Source organism: Empidonax traillii, unplaced genomic scaffold (assembly GCF_003031625.1).
Source record: "Empidonax traillii isolate 1590-97213 ecotype Southwest subspecies unplaced genomic scaffold, ASM303162v1 scaffold105:size1093405, whole genome shotgun sequence".
NCBI classification, from domain to species: Eukaryota; Metazoa; Chordata; class Aves; order Passeriformes; family Tyrannidae; genus Empidonax; species Empidonax traillii.
The window spans coordinates 720871-737788 of record NW_020955298.1 but is presented as its reverse complement, the minus strand read 5'-3'; the positions used below and the strand labels follow the sequence as shown (position 1 = coordinate 737788).

The window sequence follows — 16918 nt, the reverse complement described above, 5'->3', positions numbered from 1 at the left end:
GAGTCTAGGAATTCCATTTTCTTGAGAGAGAGAGAAATGGGAGAGTTATAACACTCTTGAACTCCTACCAAAGCAGAATTTCTGCTGTTCATTTTTCAACTTCAGATAGTTCAACCTTGACAGTTAATTAGACCGAAAAATGCTTATTCTTGGATGTAGTACCTGATTAAAAAAGCACATTACCTCATCTCTTGATGCAGAATCAATTTCAGCAGCCAGTGACTGGGCTTTTGTTTGCGTTGCAAAGAGATTTTTAGCTTCATAAAGACTGAGGCTTAGGATCTGTCCATTCAGGTCATCGTTTTGGTCACGAAGTTTCTGATTCTCCTGTTTGAGGAGGGTGAAGAGACAAATTGCTTTTAAGTTCTTCTTACAAGGTCTCATTAAAAATAAGTACTATTTTAACACCACAGGGAATTTGGGTGACACGTGGTGAGGCTGCAAGCGAACAGCAGCTCTCTGACCTCCTGGATCACAGGGCACAATTTACATTACTGATGTGAAGAAGTCCTAGACAGAGGCAACATGTGTCTCGTGCTTGTGACAAAGGGGGGGATGACAAAATCTCAAGGCAGCGTGCCAGGGGTTGCAGTTGCAGGCATTTGTCAAGGCAGCCCCATCCATTTCATGTGGATCAAGAGGCCTTTTTTGCTCACCTGCTTCAGCCGCTTGATCTCGTGCTCCATCTCCACCTCCCTGGTCTTGGCGTTGAACTCACTCACGCTGGACGAGGAGCTTCTCCCACGCCCAGGACGTTCACATTCCAGCTTGTACAGCTGCAGGTGCTCCAGTTCCTTCCGCAGGTCTTCGATGAGCTGTGGGCACGCAAGGAGGTCGTGTGTCTCCAGCACAGCCCTGCACAACCAGCTACCCCCCCCGCTGCAAAGTTCTCAAAGAGTTGTAAACCCTTCGGGTCAGGGATGGACATTCATATTCTTGCAGCGTTCACCACCCTACGGGCACCCCTCCCACAGAGACACGATCCAGCAGGATGTTCCCTGGGTGTGCTGTTCTTAGTGCTCACCCTGTCTGCCCATTCCTTTTCAGATGGGTTTCCACGCAGGTGAGAAGAGACTACCCGGCCTTGCATCCCTCTTCACACCTACCTCCTGTGTGGCTTCCCTCTCCTTGTTGAATTCCAGCCTGTTCTGCCGCAGCTTGTCCATCATTCTCTTGTACAAATCCATCTCATCCTTCAGTCGCAGGCTCGTGTCTTCCAACCTGTCTGACATGCGCTGCCTCTCCTATGATAAACAGGGGATTTCACAACCAGCTTGCAAGTGCAGGAGAAACCCTGAGTTTTACAACATGAACCTACAGGCACAGCTGGTCAGAAGCTGGCTTGTGCCTTGGGGCATTCCTGCCTCTAAATGTTCCAACTCCATTGATAGTTTTCAGGAGGAAAAATTAAAGGCAGCGGGCCAGGCATGGTATGAGTTTTGCTCTTACAGAAATGAAATTGCTGTTAAATTGCTCAGGCACTCAGGGGGGTTTCGTTACCTCATCCAATCTCTCTGTCTGGGATTTCAGCCGTGTGACAGTGCTTTTCAGGTCACCATTTTCTTCTTCCAGTTGCTGAACCCTGTGTCAATAACAAAAACCTTCCAGCAAATACCTCTTCAAGATTGCAGACATGCAAAATAGCGTGCTCTAAAAAGCCATTTCACTTGCGCTTGACGGGAAGACCAGACAAGAAAATCTTTCCTATCTTAGCACTTTTTAGCATAAGCTTTTTGATAGTTTGTTTTTAGGGCCCAAAACGCCACACTGACCCCCTCAGACTCTTGTGCTCCTAAAAACAGGTATCTAAAAAAAAAAAAAAAATTAAGTCAGAAGAAACAAATGTTTGCTACAGCTGGCCACAATTCCCTCCTTGAATGTATGCCAAATATCCAGCTAAGCTGTCTACATGGGCCATGTGGATTAAAGCATTAATGCAAGGCACCCTCCCAGCTTTTGGGCTTTAAGACACACAACTGCACAGCTACTCTACAGACCTGCCAGCCTGCCACCATCTGTGCAGTGTCTGGTGGCGAACAGCCTGCATTGACATGCAAAGTAAAAATGAAGACAAGAGAACCTTGTGCTCTGTTCTGGGTGGCATCAAGGTGTTCGTTACCTTGTATTCAGCAGTTCAATTTCAGTGCCCTTCTCTTTTTCATACTTGCTGTAAGCTTCTCTGTGTCTCTTTATCTCGTCTTCCAGGGTCTGTTCTGCTGATGTTTCTTGGTCTTTCAATAGTTCCTCTAGTTCGTGAACTCTAAGGAAACCAGATCTCACCTCAATAATCGCTTCTCAAGTGTTTAAAAAATAAGTGTGCAACTTCACTGCCTCCATCTTTCCTGCCCGTTCCTTTATTTCATTCTACTTCACCCTCTCTCTTGGCATTTAATCTCTCCCAATATCTCTCCTGGTATTTAATCTACCCAAGAAGCACAGAATTAAGTAGTATTGCTTCATCTATTATTCTTTCAATCTCAAGAAGCTGGGACTACGACCCAGACTTCTGCTCTTGCTACATGCAAGAAAAAAAAAACAACGAACCCAGCCACCACAGCAACCTTTCTCACAGCAGAAGAGCTTGCTCTGTACAGGTCAGCAACATCTCTTTTAGAGATACCAGTTTGGAAGGCCTCTGCTTGCTGAAAATTCAACCTTACTCCACTTGACTTCTCAGGTGAAGCCTTATTTCATCTGTCAGCATTAAGGAAGGAGACTTGGTCATACTCTACAGGTAGGGATGTTCCTTCCCCACAGCTGTGTTGTGGCTTTGCTCTGACATGGTAAGGAGGGCTGGCTCTGTGCTCTGTTACCTGTGCACGAGCTGTGTGTTCTCCTGTTTCAGTTTGCTCTTCAGGTCACCGTTTGTCAGGCTGTCATTCTCCAGTTCTGTCACCTTCTTCTCTAGGTACGTTACCTGCGAGGGGAAGTGGAAAAAACTGAAGAGTTCGAATCTCTCTTCAAACACCCCTTCACTGTTCCCAACTGGCATTTAGCTATTCTACCCTTTTTAAAGGTGGCATATTTCTCTGCAGAGCCAGCAGTGAAATCAAGCTCCAAAAGTCTGAGTTGCCCAGACCCAGCATCTTCCTTGAAGGTGACCAATGCACATACACCCCAAAGAAGTTCTACCACAATGCCTGGATCTGTGCTTGCACAGCTCTTGCATTGTTGTGAAACGGAGTCGTAATATCAATGGAATGTCAAGGAAATTTTGAATGAGGCACTTCAGAACAGAAGTTACTGTGAGCAAGAGCTTTGTCCATTGATGCGGGTCTGCAGCAGGGTCTGCATTAATCCCAAGGCACGCAGCTTCTCACCTTCTCAGTGATATCATTGTCAAAGGAGTCTATACTGTCTCTGAACAAGTCTTCTGTGCTGCCATTACTGCTGCTGAAGTTACTGTTGTGGAAGAGTTGTCTGAAAGATCAGAAGGATAATTATTTTGCTTGATGAGGAGGGAGGACAAAGAGTCTGGTTCAGACTTTGAACATCCAACGCTAAAATCTGTGCAATCATTTCAGTGACAATTACAACTGTTTAAACACAAGTCTTACAAGAGACTGGTAGCTAAATGAAGTCATACTGAGCACAGTCAATGACATTAGTTCTAGGGAGTGAGTTCTTTGTTGCTTCTGATAGGATCTGCCACCAGCATTAACATGGTTTAAAAAATACTTAGCCTTACTCACACTATGTACTGAATTGTATTTGCCTTATTTGAAATTTTAAAAAGGTCACCACTGCACGCTGGTTGGTGCAGTTAACCTAGAAGATTTCACAGAGTAAGAACTTAAAAAAATATAAAAAAAGAAATCCCAAGCAGTTCCCACTGCAGAATAGTGCAAGAAATAGGTAACACTGGAGATTATCCAAAATGTTCTTGACACTTACAGGCTGGTTCATTCAGTCAAAGGAAGATGACAGTGCTGTGTGTCCTTTTTAAAGGGCTGCTCTTGCTTCCCTTTGCATTTTGGCAACAGCAACAAGGCCCACATTATGAGGGTTAAAGAAGCAATACCTGGACTGAGTGAGTAGCAGTATAAAGGAAGAAAGCTGGCAGACAAGGAAGCAACTATCTATGTTTTTAAGAGCTCTTTCCAGTTCGGGGTCTGCTCCAAGCCAAGTATTGCCTTCTATATTCTTTAACATCCCTACACAAACACAGGCCCCTTTCCTTGAAAAACTATCTTGGCACATTTTTGTTTTCCAAACTTATTCTTACTTTCTTCTCCCACTTCCACTTATGGAATTGTTGCAACTGATTCCACAATTATTTATAGAAAAGTTGAAGACTCTTACCTTCCAAAAGCTGTGCTTGATATTTTCCTGTTAGGGCTACATGGATACAAAATGAATGATACAGGAATTAAACACTTACTTGATTCAATTTTAATTGCATAATGAAATATAATATTCACTGTTTTAGCAAAGTCAAAACACGATTCTGTGAACAATATTCTTTAAACAACTTAACCAAACGCTGCAGTTACTAACAATGCTAAGATGAGTGAAGCCACAAATTACTGTGATCATTAATAAGCCAATTTGCAAATACTGTTATTTTTAGCAGAGATTTGTCAGTGTAAATCAGAGCAAAACTAACATTAGAAACACCACAAAGGGACACCAAGTTAGTGATGGACATATATTCTGGATTTGCCAGTTTTTAGATGGTTTTATAAACAGTTAGTTTATCCTTCCCCATAACGCTTCCCAGTTCAGCACAGGAACTGAGCTGCTTCCCATTTTCACAGCTCCCTTCTGCAGCCAGGGACTGGTACTATCCAAACAAAAGGTCCATACTGCAAACAACAGTGCTAGAACCAGATCAAAATCTCGTGCTGCACCCCTCCATGAGAGGACGTCACATCTCAGTGTGCACGGACACAGCTCTTGGCCAGGGCACCGCTCTCTTCCAGCCAGGCATTCACAGCCACCCTCACCAAATTCCCAGAGCCCTGGTGGGTCATGCTCTGGGTGCTGGCAGACCCCTGTCCGTGCCATCAAGAGTGCTCTGTCCCAAGGATTATGCCAACAGGCATGACTCATGTTCAGTTTCTAGGGGGAGCTAGAATCCCACCAAATAATTCCCTTCAAAAACCCTGGGGGATCGCTGGAAGCACTTTCCAAGTGCTCAGCACAGCTCAGAAGTGGATGGAGTGGCAGAGATGTAAGGAAATTTCCTTAACAGAAACGTAAGGAAAAAGTTGAAATCGCAAAGAACCCCAAAAGTAACTTCTGCCATAGGAATTTATCATTTTTCCAAGTTCCCCTGAGGATAAAAAAGAAACAAACCATCCCACAGGAACAAAGTACCTCTGCTGACTAGTAGCTTTAGGAGAGGTGTGTGTAAGGTTATATGCATTAGCTAAGGATCTGCAGATCCCTCCTTCCCACCTGGAGAAAGCAGTGGCTAACTGTAGATCTGCACTAAGCAGCACAACAGATCTCTCACTTCCTGGGAATAATTCCTGCAAATATCTCTCTCACTCTGCAATCAAAGAGCTTATTTGTTAAAATATTTACAAATGCTGTCTGCACCTTAAGTCAGAAAAATAATTACTAGCTAATGAAGAACAGCATTTTGATTCAGGCTGGATGTCAAACCCTAAATTTCTTACTGTTTTTTAAGGACAACACATGTGTAAGACAGAATGGGACAAAGGAAAGGAGAGGGCTCACTCCCCCTCTCCTCCTGCTTCTACCTGCTGCCATTTCCAGGGGGCATTGCCAAAAGCAGTGCAATAGGCTGCTTACCTGTTTGCTTTCAAGTTTTTCAGCCTGGCTTCCAAATCGTTGAGGAGATTTATCTTTTTGCAGCACTGTGAGCAGTAAACATCCAGCAACTCGCTGTTATAAACATGCCTCATTTTTCGGGGGGTTTGGCCAGCGCTGTTTGCGGGAAAGGAGAGATGTTACCAGCTGTAGTAACCAACTCACCACTGGCTTTCCTCTTGACTGTGTGTCTGTGTGTCAGAATCACGGATGAGGGACTGGAAGAATCACCTCTAACCACAGTGATGTAATTCAGAGCTGATGATGGAGAGTTCTGGCCTTAGGGCAAGTCTACCTGTCTGAGCTGAGCCTTTCCAGAGGACGTGGGCTGGGTGTCAGTGGAAAGAACCAGCCTGGGTGACGACAAGAATAGCAAAAGGCACACAGAGTCCACTGGGATGCATGAGGCAAAGGCAGCTAGATCAGTGTGTTCCACCTCAGCAATGCCCTCCTCTCATCCTGCCCATCTTCCCATCAGAGCCTGGCATGCAAACTGAAGAGTCTTTTCTCCAAGAGAAAGACAGGAAGATGAAAAACAGAGTGGTTGGGTAAGAAGTCACACAAAGCCCCTCAGATGGTAGGATGAAAGGAGCCCTGGAATGAGGAGGAAGGGAGAAGTGGGCACAGCTCTAAAGAGGAGATAACAGTAGCTCTTGGCATGATAAAGAGAAAATAAACTCAAATAAAAAAGAGCAATCATGGCATGAAGTGCACTGAGCCCCAGGAATGAGAATGGAAAGGGCTGCATAAACCCAAGGAAGGAGGGGATGAAGGACACAAGCCATCCTCGTGAAGGGGCAGAGGAGAGGGGTGCTGGCTCTGCATGCAGGACAGAGGTGGCAAGGCTGGATTGCAGAAGTGCTGGAAACAGAGGGGAGCACGTGGGGGCTGCATGCAGAACAGAAGGATGCAGTGAGCTTGTCCTGTGTTAGCCATGAAGCACAAGACCTTCGTGTGCTATTGATCCAAGCAGGCAAATCCTAGAGAATGTCTATGCTTAGCTCTTCCTGACCCTGCTCCCCCACTCCCTTGCCTGGGGAAGGACTGTGAAATCTGGAACTGCCTTGGTCACAGGACGTAAGAGCTGCAGAGACTGAGGTCACATGCAGGAAACCAGTGCAGTGCTGTGGCATTTCTAGCTCCTAACAGAGAGCAGCTTCTTGCTTATGATAACCCCTTGTTTGTGGGCAGCACTTCCCCTCACAGTGTTGAGGATCTGCAGTATCAGAACACTAAAGAGAAGCAGCTCTCCTGTAAGTCTTCTCTCCACTGCATCGGGTGCACAGTGCTAAGCTGGTTTCCATTGCAGCAGATCCCTTCCAGCACTAGCCCTGAACTGTGAAATATATTGTCTGTAATAGAACGAAATCTCTAGAAGCAAAACAGCCCAGTTATTTCAACAGAACCCAGCAGAGGTTATCAGAAACAATATATTTGCTCAGCTCTTATTAAATGCAGTCTGTCAACTGGAGGGCAGAAAATGAAGTGATAACATTTTAAGGTGAGTCTGTGTAACTAGTGTAACCTCTGGTATGGTCAGAGAAGAATTAAAATGAGAAATTGTTTGTTAATGAATAAGGAGCAACCTGGAAGATACAGATGAGCCAAGGTCAGAGTAGGCGTTGGTTCTGGTCTCATCATCAGGGCAGGGGCTACTGGGAGTAAAATCCACATCATCTCCTTCCCCATAATCTTCAAACTGTTCTTCATTACTGATCAGAGAGGCGGTAGAGTAAGTGGAGAGGTCAGATGCTGCAGAAGGGTTGTGAGGACTTGACCTGAAACAAGAGGTCAAAACATCTCGAAGGCCGACTTTGATAGCACCTCATCTCACACGGAATCCTCCACCTTCACAGCCTGTCCCCTCACTGGAAGCTGCACCCCACTTACTTTGTGCCAAAACCCTGAAGTGCTAAATGCATCTGATGTGCAATGGACACGGTGCCTTGAAAGACACGAGCATGGGAATCTACAAACAATCTACTTGTGAGACAGGTTTGGATCAACACAAACCATTTCACTTTAAAGAGCACACACCCTGACGATTCTCAGTCACCATTTCCTCATGGGGACTTCTGCTCTGAACGCAGGAACTGTGCAGACAACTCAAAATGCATGGGATAGTGAGAGGAAAGTGTGCAAGACAGAGGCTGTCGCTGTGTTCTGCAATCAGAGAGTTTTCCAGTAATCCCAATAAACCCTCTCCCACCCCCCATGAGCTCCAGCCACTCTCCTCTGTGTGGTCAGGAACAAACTTCAGCTCACCACATACCTGAGAGTCACTAGAGCTACTGATGTGACCTCCCTTCCATCATGACAAATTGTGCCTTTCAGAGCAGATACGGACCACAAGGAGAGGCTGCCTAACTACCAGAGAAGTAGCTAAAATCATGTCCAACAGGCAGGAATGGCAGGACCCTGTGACCTCAGAGAGAGAGGGCACAGAGGTAAATAGATCAGCAGAGCCAGGCACCACAGCAAAGCAGCTGGCAGAGCATCGAATAAAACAGAGCAAAGTTGGCTGCAGAGAGTGCACAGTGTCCTTCTGCCCAGAGCCCAGACTGCCCTGCAGCCCCACGGGGCACCTGCAGGGCAGGTATTCAACACAGGTTTGCTCAGCTCCCTCCTCAGTGAGGCATTCAGGGAGAAGCCACTAAATTCACATACAAGTCCTTACAAACAAACTTCTCCCCACAGAAAACCCACCTGGAAGGCCTGAAAGAAGATGATTCACTTGTGAAACCCTGGCCTTGCCCAGTACATTGCTCTTCCCACTATAGAGCAGAATGCAGGGCCTCTGGAGTACAGACAAGGCACTGATGGAATCTGCTGGCACTTTGTGCCGATTGATTCGAGTTTTCCACTCCCTTTGCCTCAGTGCACAGTGCCTGCACCTTCCACTCCACCAGCTGAGCCATGGGACAGTAACTCCCAGCTGATGTTCTACAGCAGCTCAACAATATTTCCTCCTAGCTTTTTTTTTTTCTCCTGAGTCCACCTTGAACCTCCCAACCCCTCCACAGGGAGATTCTTTTTCCCGTAATACTACACTGGTGAGCTGTAAACAAGAGATGCACCAGCATTCCTTTGGCAAGCGCTATTTGCATATCCCTTCCCTCCAAAAGCAATTAGTAGAAGAGGAAGCCTGCCAACATTTCAGATGTATGCTCTTTTGTTTCTCCCGTTTTGATGAGATCCATTTATAACCTGCAACTCATTTATCTAACTCACATTAACAGAAATTAGGGCAAGTCAAGCCTGGCACACTATTAAAGGATGAAGATAGGAACACTCATACTAGAAATAGATCAAACCTACCTTACAAGGCTCCTTGGCTGGGGTATTAGTGAGAAGCTCAACATCTATTCCTGAAGTGCTGCTGTGCCATGGACATACTCTGTATTAATTAGTTTTTGGGAGATCTCACGATCTGTGTAACTGCAACCGCTGTTTGCATCTCACTGTAGTTACACCAAGGCAGTTTGGGAAGAAGCTCCTCCTAACACCTCCACCAGGACTGGAATTGCAAAGTCATTTGCCAAAGAGTTGCTAAAAGCAGATGATTTTCCTCATTCTGACACTTCCTGAAGGAAACCTCCACGTGTTTGGTGTTTTTTGTTTGCTTGGGGCTTTTTGTTTGTTTGCCTTTTAAAAATATCTCCTGTTCCACAGGAAGCTTCAGAAATGTTTTCCCCACAGATTTACCAAGGCTGAGGAGGCCTTGGAGGATAAACCAAGGTCTATCAGTAGTGGCACAGTAGCTCTCAGTAGCTCCTGCCTGCCCTAGAAGGGGGTACAGGATGCACAATGCCTTTCCCACCCCCTGACTGGCACAGCTGGCAGGAAAGACACTCGTTTCAAACACAGCACAGGTGAAAGTCACCGCAAGGATGGGGCTTTGGAGAACTGGGAATGGCAAGCAAAGGAGACAGGTTTGATAAAGAGCTGATGAAAACTGTAATTATCTTGATAAATCTCCGAGATTGCTTGGGCAAATGGGAAAAGGTCAGAACAGCTAAGTGAGCAAATTCAGGAGGAGGGCAAGGATGAGGCTGCACAGGGAGCACCTGAGGAGGCCCAAGAGAGAGAAGGAAGACTGCCTAGCAATGAACAAAGCTCAGGAGACACAAGTCAAGATGGCAAGCCAAAAAAAGGGAAGACAAGGCAGAGGCTTACAAAGCAAGCCCAGCTGGGCTCTGTCCTGTGGTACTGCATTTACTCAGGTCAAGGCAGGATTAAATAAAATTGGGTCCTTTTCCTATCCCAGTCATCTTTAACCAGCACCCCCAGGGACACACCTAGGAAGAGTCAAGTTAGGATTACAGAGACACTGGTGTTAACAGCAACTATGGTTACACACACACATGCCAGGACACCCTGTGTTAAACACCATTTACTGCTGAACACTAAAGGTTATGGAAAATTAGAAACACAAAGAATTAAGTTGGTACATGAAGTTGCAAAGCAAATCTGCAGAGCCCACACTGCCAGGTAACTCGATGCACAAAAGACTAAAGCAGCATTCCTCATACTGAACTGCTCTGCAGGAAGTATTTGTTTCGATTCCAGCACAGAAAGCTTAAGGGAACACAGAAGATTCTAAGGTTTGGGGAGATGCTAATGCAGTGATCCATCCTGGAGAGACCCAACAACGCTTTCACTTCAGCACACAAGTCCTGTGAGCGCTCACAGAACATGCCAGAAGGAGCCAGGACTGAGCAGACCTGGACATCCATCTCCCTCACACTGCAAATGGACGTTAAGTTCCTCAATCCACCAGGCATCCTCAGCCTCCCACAGCAGGGATCAGTCACACAAAGGCTCCTTCCTCCCTTGGAGCAGAGCTGCCAGGGGGCAGAACCGGCACTCACTTGTCCCCGGGCAGGAAGAGGCCCCCCAGGACACCATCCTTGTCCTGGCAGACATCAGAGGCCTCCGAGCTCTGGGCACTCTCGATGGCACTGTCCATGTCAGACTCATGGTGAACCTCCTGCTGGGCCAGAGTCATCCCGTCCTCATCAGGGAACAGCTCCGACTCGCTGAAGGCGCTTTCGCTGTCCAAGTAGGCGCAGTCCTGGATTTCACCCCCCTGGAAAAAGAACAGCTGGGAGTCAGTTCAGATGGCTCCTTAAGGCAGTTGAGCAGATACACGAGAAGCAATAACCCACTCTCTGGCTGCCCTGGTAAGCAAGAGTGATACTGAATAAACGCCGTAACACAACAAGCTAGCCTGCTTTTACAAAGCCAGTTCCTGCAGGCCCCTGAGGTAGCTTGTACCTTCCAGAGGGGCTCAAATACTGTCTGACTCTTACGTGGGAGAGGAGGACACAACACTCAGGTATGAAACACAGTCAATTTTGCCCTAATTTACTAAAAAAATGCACTAGAAGTAATAAATATCCTCAAAGTTTTACAATAAAACGAGGCATCCTTTGGAAGAAGATAATACACGAATCACTGAGAGTTACTCCTGTGATTAATATTATAGATTAAACAAAAGCAAACCAGATAAGCCTAACAGTTTACTCCATTTTTGAGGATGGGAAAAAATATATAAGGTGAAAAAAGAGTAGGCAGGTGTTAAAATGTTTATGATAAGTCATGGTGATAATCAAAGATTTAAGAGAGCAGGGAAAAAAAAAAAAAGACTGAAATCATCTGTTCCTGCTTCCTGGAACCACATCTTGATCAAGTATCAACTAAAATAAGACATCATTCTCATTAATGCAACTCTTTGCTCTTGCTGTCCTCTCCCTCCCCTTTTTGCCCCACAAACACTCACAATAGCCAAAACAAGCTGGGTTCTATTTGCTTGGCCCTGAGGGACAAATAAAAATTCTTAATTGAAAAAATAAAGGCTAAGATTTCACTCTGTCCTTTGATAAGCAGCAACACAGGGCTGCTTTAACAATTCCCATCCAGCATGACACAAATAACTCAGAGCTCCAGAGCGAGTCCTGCAAACACTCTGACTCAGAGCTCCACTCCAAAGCTCACCTGGAAGCTCCACAGGCAGCCTGACCATTGAGCTGCTGTCAGGAACTGAAGACAGCCATGCATTTACAGCTCAGTTCACTGGCACAAGGAATGAAGTATTTAATTCACAGATATACCTCATGTTTAGGCACAAGTGACATCCTGCCCAGCTCCTCCCCAAGGAATCCCAAGGCACTGACAGCCTGGCACCACTGCCAGCATCCCCTGCCCTTCTGCTGAGCACCCTCACTGGGACACTGTCACAGTGGCACCACTTGCTACAGCTCTGCTTCAGCCTCTGGACTCTCCTCTGCAGGAACCAAGGAGGTTTAAACCCCCTCTTGCAGAACCAGACACGTTCTGTGCTGGTGACACAAACTGTTCTCAGTGTCTTTTCTACTTCATCACGACCAGAGTCAGGCAGAAGCTGCAGCTTCTCAAGATTTGCAAAAACTACTATTAGAAACGCAGGTCTTGCCGTCTATTTTTCTCCCCAAAACCACCAGTTTATATAACTGCGAAATCTCCCAGCATATGCAGGCTGAAAAAATTCCAAACAACCCTACCTGCTCAGACCTCATTAACTAATGAACACCCGAGCAGGGAAAAGCACAGCATTGCCTGCTGTGTTTGAATCTCCAGGTACACACTGAGAGCAGACACTGGGTGCTTTCCTAGTTGAGCTTTTAACAGGTTTTCCAGATGAACAAGGCATGTCAGCGAGACACTTATACAATAATAAGCACACGTGCAGATGCCTTTTCCCCCTGCTCTGTGTCAGCCTTATTACACCTGAAACTTTCCTTAAGTATCACTCAGAGATGTCCAAAAGGATTTATTTAGCCTTGGTTTCTGCCATGTAGCATCTACTGAAGTCATGTTTGATTTATAGCTCTGAGCCACAGCCTCTCACCCACAGGGTGGTTTGGCAGGTCAGACTCCAGCCCTAGAGCCTGTCCTGGCCCTGCCTTAGCCCCGGGTTCTCCAGCACATCTCACCTGCTTCTTGCACCATCACAAGCAAGCAGGGACAACGCCACTGTTGCTCTTTGCAAAGTCCCTCGGGATCTACAAACAGCACAGGCAATAAGGCCTTTTTAGTAGGTGCTGGAAAAAGCAAATATTGTTAAGAGCAATTAAAATGCTTCAGAAGTACCCCGGAGTGTTTGTTTATCTAACATTTCCCCGAAGTTTCCTCCCTCACGCTGAGCCCCACAGGCACAGAGGTCCCATTTCTCCTAACAAGTTTAATGCAATAAAGCCCTTGACTGCTGTTATGGAATTGCACCAGCTGGTAGAAGTCTGATCCAGGAGGGAAAGAGAAGGGCACGGAGCATGCAGTGGATCCCTGAAGTTCCCAATTAGCCTGTCTTTTTCAGAGGTTTTGGAGAAGTCTCTGCTCAAGCAAGTTTTTATAGCAGGAAAATCTCACTGGTATTACACAAATGAACACAAGAAAGTAAAGGTCAAGAAGATCAGGAAAAACTCCCTTTTTGCTCTCTGTAGGTAACACCACACTTCTCTAAGAATAGCTGCCGAGTTGTTCTTTAAAAAGAGTCCATTAGCAATTAGATGTGCAGTGTCATCTATACAGGCTCAGGGCTCACTTCTCTTCCCTGTCACTTTGTGGCAACTTACCCTTCACGTCTACTTGTCTGAGAGTTCTCATCTACAGCTGCAGCACAGGCTGCACTGTCCCCTGCACACCCTGCTCAGTACCAGGGATTCCTTTCCCAGATGTGATTGTTCTGTTCCTACACTTTTAAGTCCCGTGGGGGAAAAAAAAAAGATCAAAGAAATGAGCTTTTGGAGAGGATGACCCCCAGTGAGCCTGAACACCTCCTTTACAGCCCCACTGCAAGACTTGGAACCCCTTCTGGAAGCAGGTCCTCCCTTCTGCTGATCCCTTCCTTGAGCCGAGGGGAGCTCAGGGATTGATGGGAACTGGATAAATGAACATGGGCCAGCCAAGCTCCCTGGAGGAGCTCCCCTCAGCTGCTTCCTCGCAGCGGGGGAAGCAGATCCCACATCCCAGGCTGCCAGCCCTCCTCAAACCTGGCACTGACCCCCTCACCCAGCACAAACAAAGTGCTCAGCTGCTCTCTGAGCACCCGGCAGCCAAATCACACCCTGAAGACCCCAGTCCTTTCCAACACAAGCAGCACCAACAAATAACCCTGCCAGGAGGGCTCAGCTCCAGCAGCTGCATCAGCTGCTTTTCCATGCTTTTAAGTGCTCGGGGTCCACCTCCAATTGGTGCCAACACTATTTCAGGAAGATGCACAGCAACCAGGACCAGCCCCTGTGCTGAAAGCTGTTCTCTGTGGGTAGGAACTATGTGCTTTGCTATTAAATTTTATGAGCTTAGGGGTGTGGAATCACACAGTGTTCCAGGCATAAGGATACCTGTAAAGCACCAAACAAGGTGTCTCTTCAGCTCCTTGGTGAAACCAGCCTGCAGTGCAACTGTCACAATTACACATTTAATTAAAGGTTTTCCTTCTGTGGCCTAAATAACCAGTAGGAGAACACAGACAAAGCACCTTTAAAACAACTAATACAGGTTAAATAACTACTACAAGACAAGAGGATCAGAGCACGCCACTAGTAAACAATATACAGGCATCCACGCCTTCCTGACTAAAGCTGTAAGTTATTTGAAGCTGCAGGTGTTCACTGACCATAGTTTCTCACAGAACCCTACTGTCAATGATGCCATGTAGCACGAGCTGCTTACAGACCACACCTAAGCTNAAAAAAAAAAAAAAAAAAAAAAAAAAAAAAGGAGAGGAGAATAAAAAGGCTGATTGCACACCTTAACCCCTCAAATTATTCTTTCACAGCTTAGATATCTACAGTACTCCAGGTACCAAATTAGAGGCTGGCAAGAACAAGTGTTATTCGGGTAGCCTTGAAAGAACTAACTCGAGTTTAAGGAGAATCTAAAAAGTTTAACTATGAAGAGACACTTCCAGCCTGAGTCATTTGTTTCCAGCGCACATGTCATTAGCCCCAACCAGCAAGTGGATGACGCCTTGAATATGAATCACTGTGGCTGTCACTCTGCTAGGCAGTTCCCTTTGTTGGCTGAGTCAAAAGAGATAAGTCGCTGCTTATGATCTTGGAAGATTCACATTTAAAAAAACCCGGAAAAAACCCCAGCCCCTAACGTTAAGATACCACTGACACAACATAGCTGCGGGCAGCTTTAAACCCGAGAGTGCTTTGCACTTTATCTAATGGGATGCTCAAGATAACTCCAAGTGCTTCACAGGCAGCCGGCCCGACGCTCGCAGAGCAACTGTTGAATATTCAGCAACAGTTTGCTCTATAGAAGCACCTGCTGCCCAGAGATCCAAGGCCACTTCACAGAAACTAATGAATTCCCTTCCTCGAAAGAGCCGATTGTGTGGCTGCATTGAAGGCAGAGGAGTAAGCCCAGCCTGCCTTTGCAACAGCCACCCCAAACAGAAGCAGGAGCCAGAAGACAACGATTCCCATGGATTCCTTCTGATCCCCGTGGGTCAGGAAAGCAGCGGCAGCATTAGGTGGGTATGGGAATACAGCTCTGCCTTGCCCTGCAGTGACCTGACTGGGCTTTCCCAGGTTGGAAGCAACCCCTAAAATATGCATATAAAACAGCTGAAAGCTAGTAACTTGGCTGACAGACAGGCTACATGACATGCCTACATCAATACATTCACGATGAGGAGCAAGCCTCGTTAAAATTCACTCCCATCACAGCCAAATCACCAGCACCCCTGACATTTAGACAGCTTCACAGTATGACAGAGGAGACAGGGAAGAAAAGAGGATCCAAGTATCCCACCGCTGTGCAATTTGATTGGTAAAAGAGCTGGACCCACCACACACAACCAGAAACAAGCAACACCACATGCACATCAGCCACGACACTTCCCTCGCCAGGATCGTGCCCCCAACCTGCACTCTGACAGCCTAAATCCAGGTGTGGGGCAGATGCCAGTCTGAGTCCCTGCACCCTCCCCATTCACTTTCTTCCCACCAAAAGTGCAGGAACAGTCACTTCACCACAACTGGAAGGGAAGAGGTGCCACGTGGAGGTGTGCCAGGCTTGGTGGTCTCAGACGATTGTTACTTACTGTTGCATATCCATCATAAGAGAAAATCCAGGCTCTCTCATCTTTATTTAAGCAGCCAGTGCATTGGAAGGCAAATATTCTCTTAATTAATGGGTGACAAAGAAGGGTGTGAAGCATTTCTCCCCAGTGTGTTTTGGAAACAGCCACTCCTCTACAAACATTTGCATATTTACACCAAGTGGGCCGTGAACTTTTGTTAAGGAACAGGGTTCTCCCCGGCGTTATTTCCCCCCCGCTTTTCAGTTGTCAGGCAGAGGTGGGGAGGTGCTGATCTACCCTTTGATCTCATGGGAACAGGAGAAACCACAGAAGAGGAAAATGCAGCAGCACTGAGCGAGACCACACGTGTGCATCTGCAGCCGTGATGTGAGCGAGCACCCGCCAGCCCTCGCCCACGTCCCGCTCTCGCCCACGACTGGCTCTCTCTCCCCCACATCTGGCTCTCTCTCCCCCACATCTGGCTCTCTCTCCCCACGCAGCTGTGGCCTTGCACAGGGCAGAGCAGGGGCTGCTCTCAGGTAGGCTGCTGGGCCAGGCAGGAAAGCCACAGAAACTGCTTCCATCTCCTCCTCCATCACGGAAGGAACACCAAGTCTCCCCACAGAGCTGGGAGGATAAAATCTCTCAGAGTTCAGCATCGGTGTGCAGAGCATGGTTATTTTACCAAGCTGTTCAAATAAGATGCTATTTTAGGGCCATGGGTTAGTTTGCTCAATGCAATAGCTTCCTCTGACTGTTTTGTTATTCAAATCGAATAATATTCAAAGCTCGGTTTAAAGCAAAGCTTCATATGCTCCTGCTGTGGGTATTGGAAGGGACCTCCAGGGGCAAGTTTATTCCTAAGATCTGAATCTAGGATCGAGTGCTGGACAGAATCCTGGAAAGCCAGTGCAGAGTCCCCAGACAGAGGGCAAGCCCTGCCTGTGCTGCAGTGCACTGCCAGCCTCGGCAGGATAACATCTGTATCTCACACAATTGTGCAATTCAAGGACAGCAGGTTCTGACTGAAAGAACAAGCTTCAGCTTCTGGGCTGTTCCTGCTGA

At 46.7% G+C, this 16918-nt stretch overlaps 1 protein-coding gene across 4 annotated transcripts in view; it reads right to left on the bottom strand.

Annotated features, from left to right (window-relative positions):
* RAB11FIP4 (RAB11 family interacting protein 4) overlaps positions 1-16918 on the bottom strand; it is a 110137-nt gene that overhangs the window by 5180 nt on the left and 88039 nt on the right. For 3 of the 4 annotated variants that reach the window (XM_027882392.1, XM_027882395.1, XM_027882394.1), the window contains 11 exons: positions 10650-10867; positions 7365-7556; positions 5761-5895; positions 4303-4338; positions 3321-3420; positions 2814-2917; positions 2120-2260; positions 1501-1582; positions 1107-1244; positions 657-815; positions 184-327 (listed from right to left, as the gene is read on the bottom strand). In XM_027882392.1, the coding sequence (XP_027738193.1) occupies positions 184-327; positions 657-815; positions 1107-1244; positions 1501-1582; positions 2120-2260; positions 2814-2917; positions 3321-3420; positions 4303-4338; positions 5761-5895; positions 7365-7556; positions 10650-10867 (1449 nt within the window). The remainder of the gene's footprint in view (positions 1-183; positions 328-656; positions 816-1106; positions 1245-1500; positions 1583-2119; positions 2261-2813; positions 2918-3320; positions 3421-4302; positions 4339-5760; positions 5896-7364; positions 7557-10649; positions 10868-16918) is intronic. The other variant, XM_027882393.1, reaches the window with a different exon arrangement.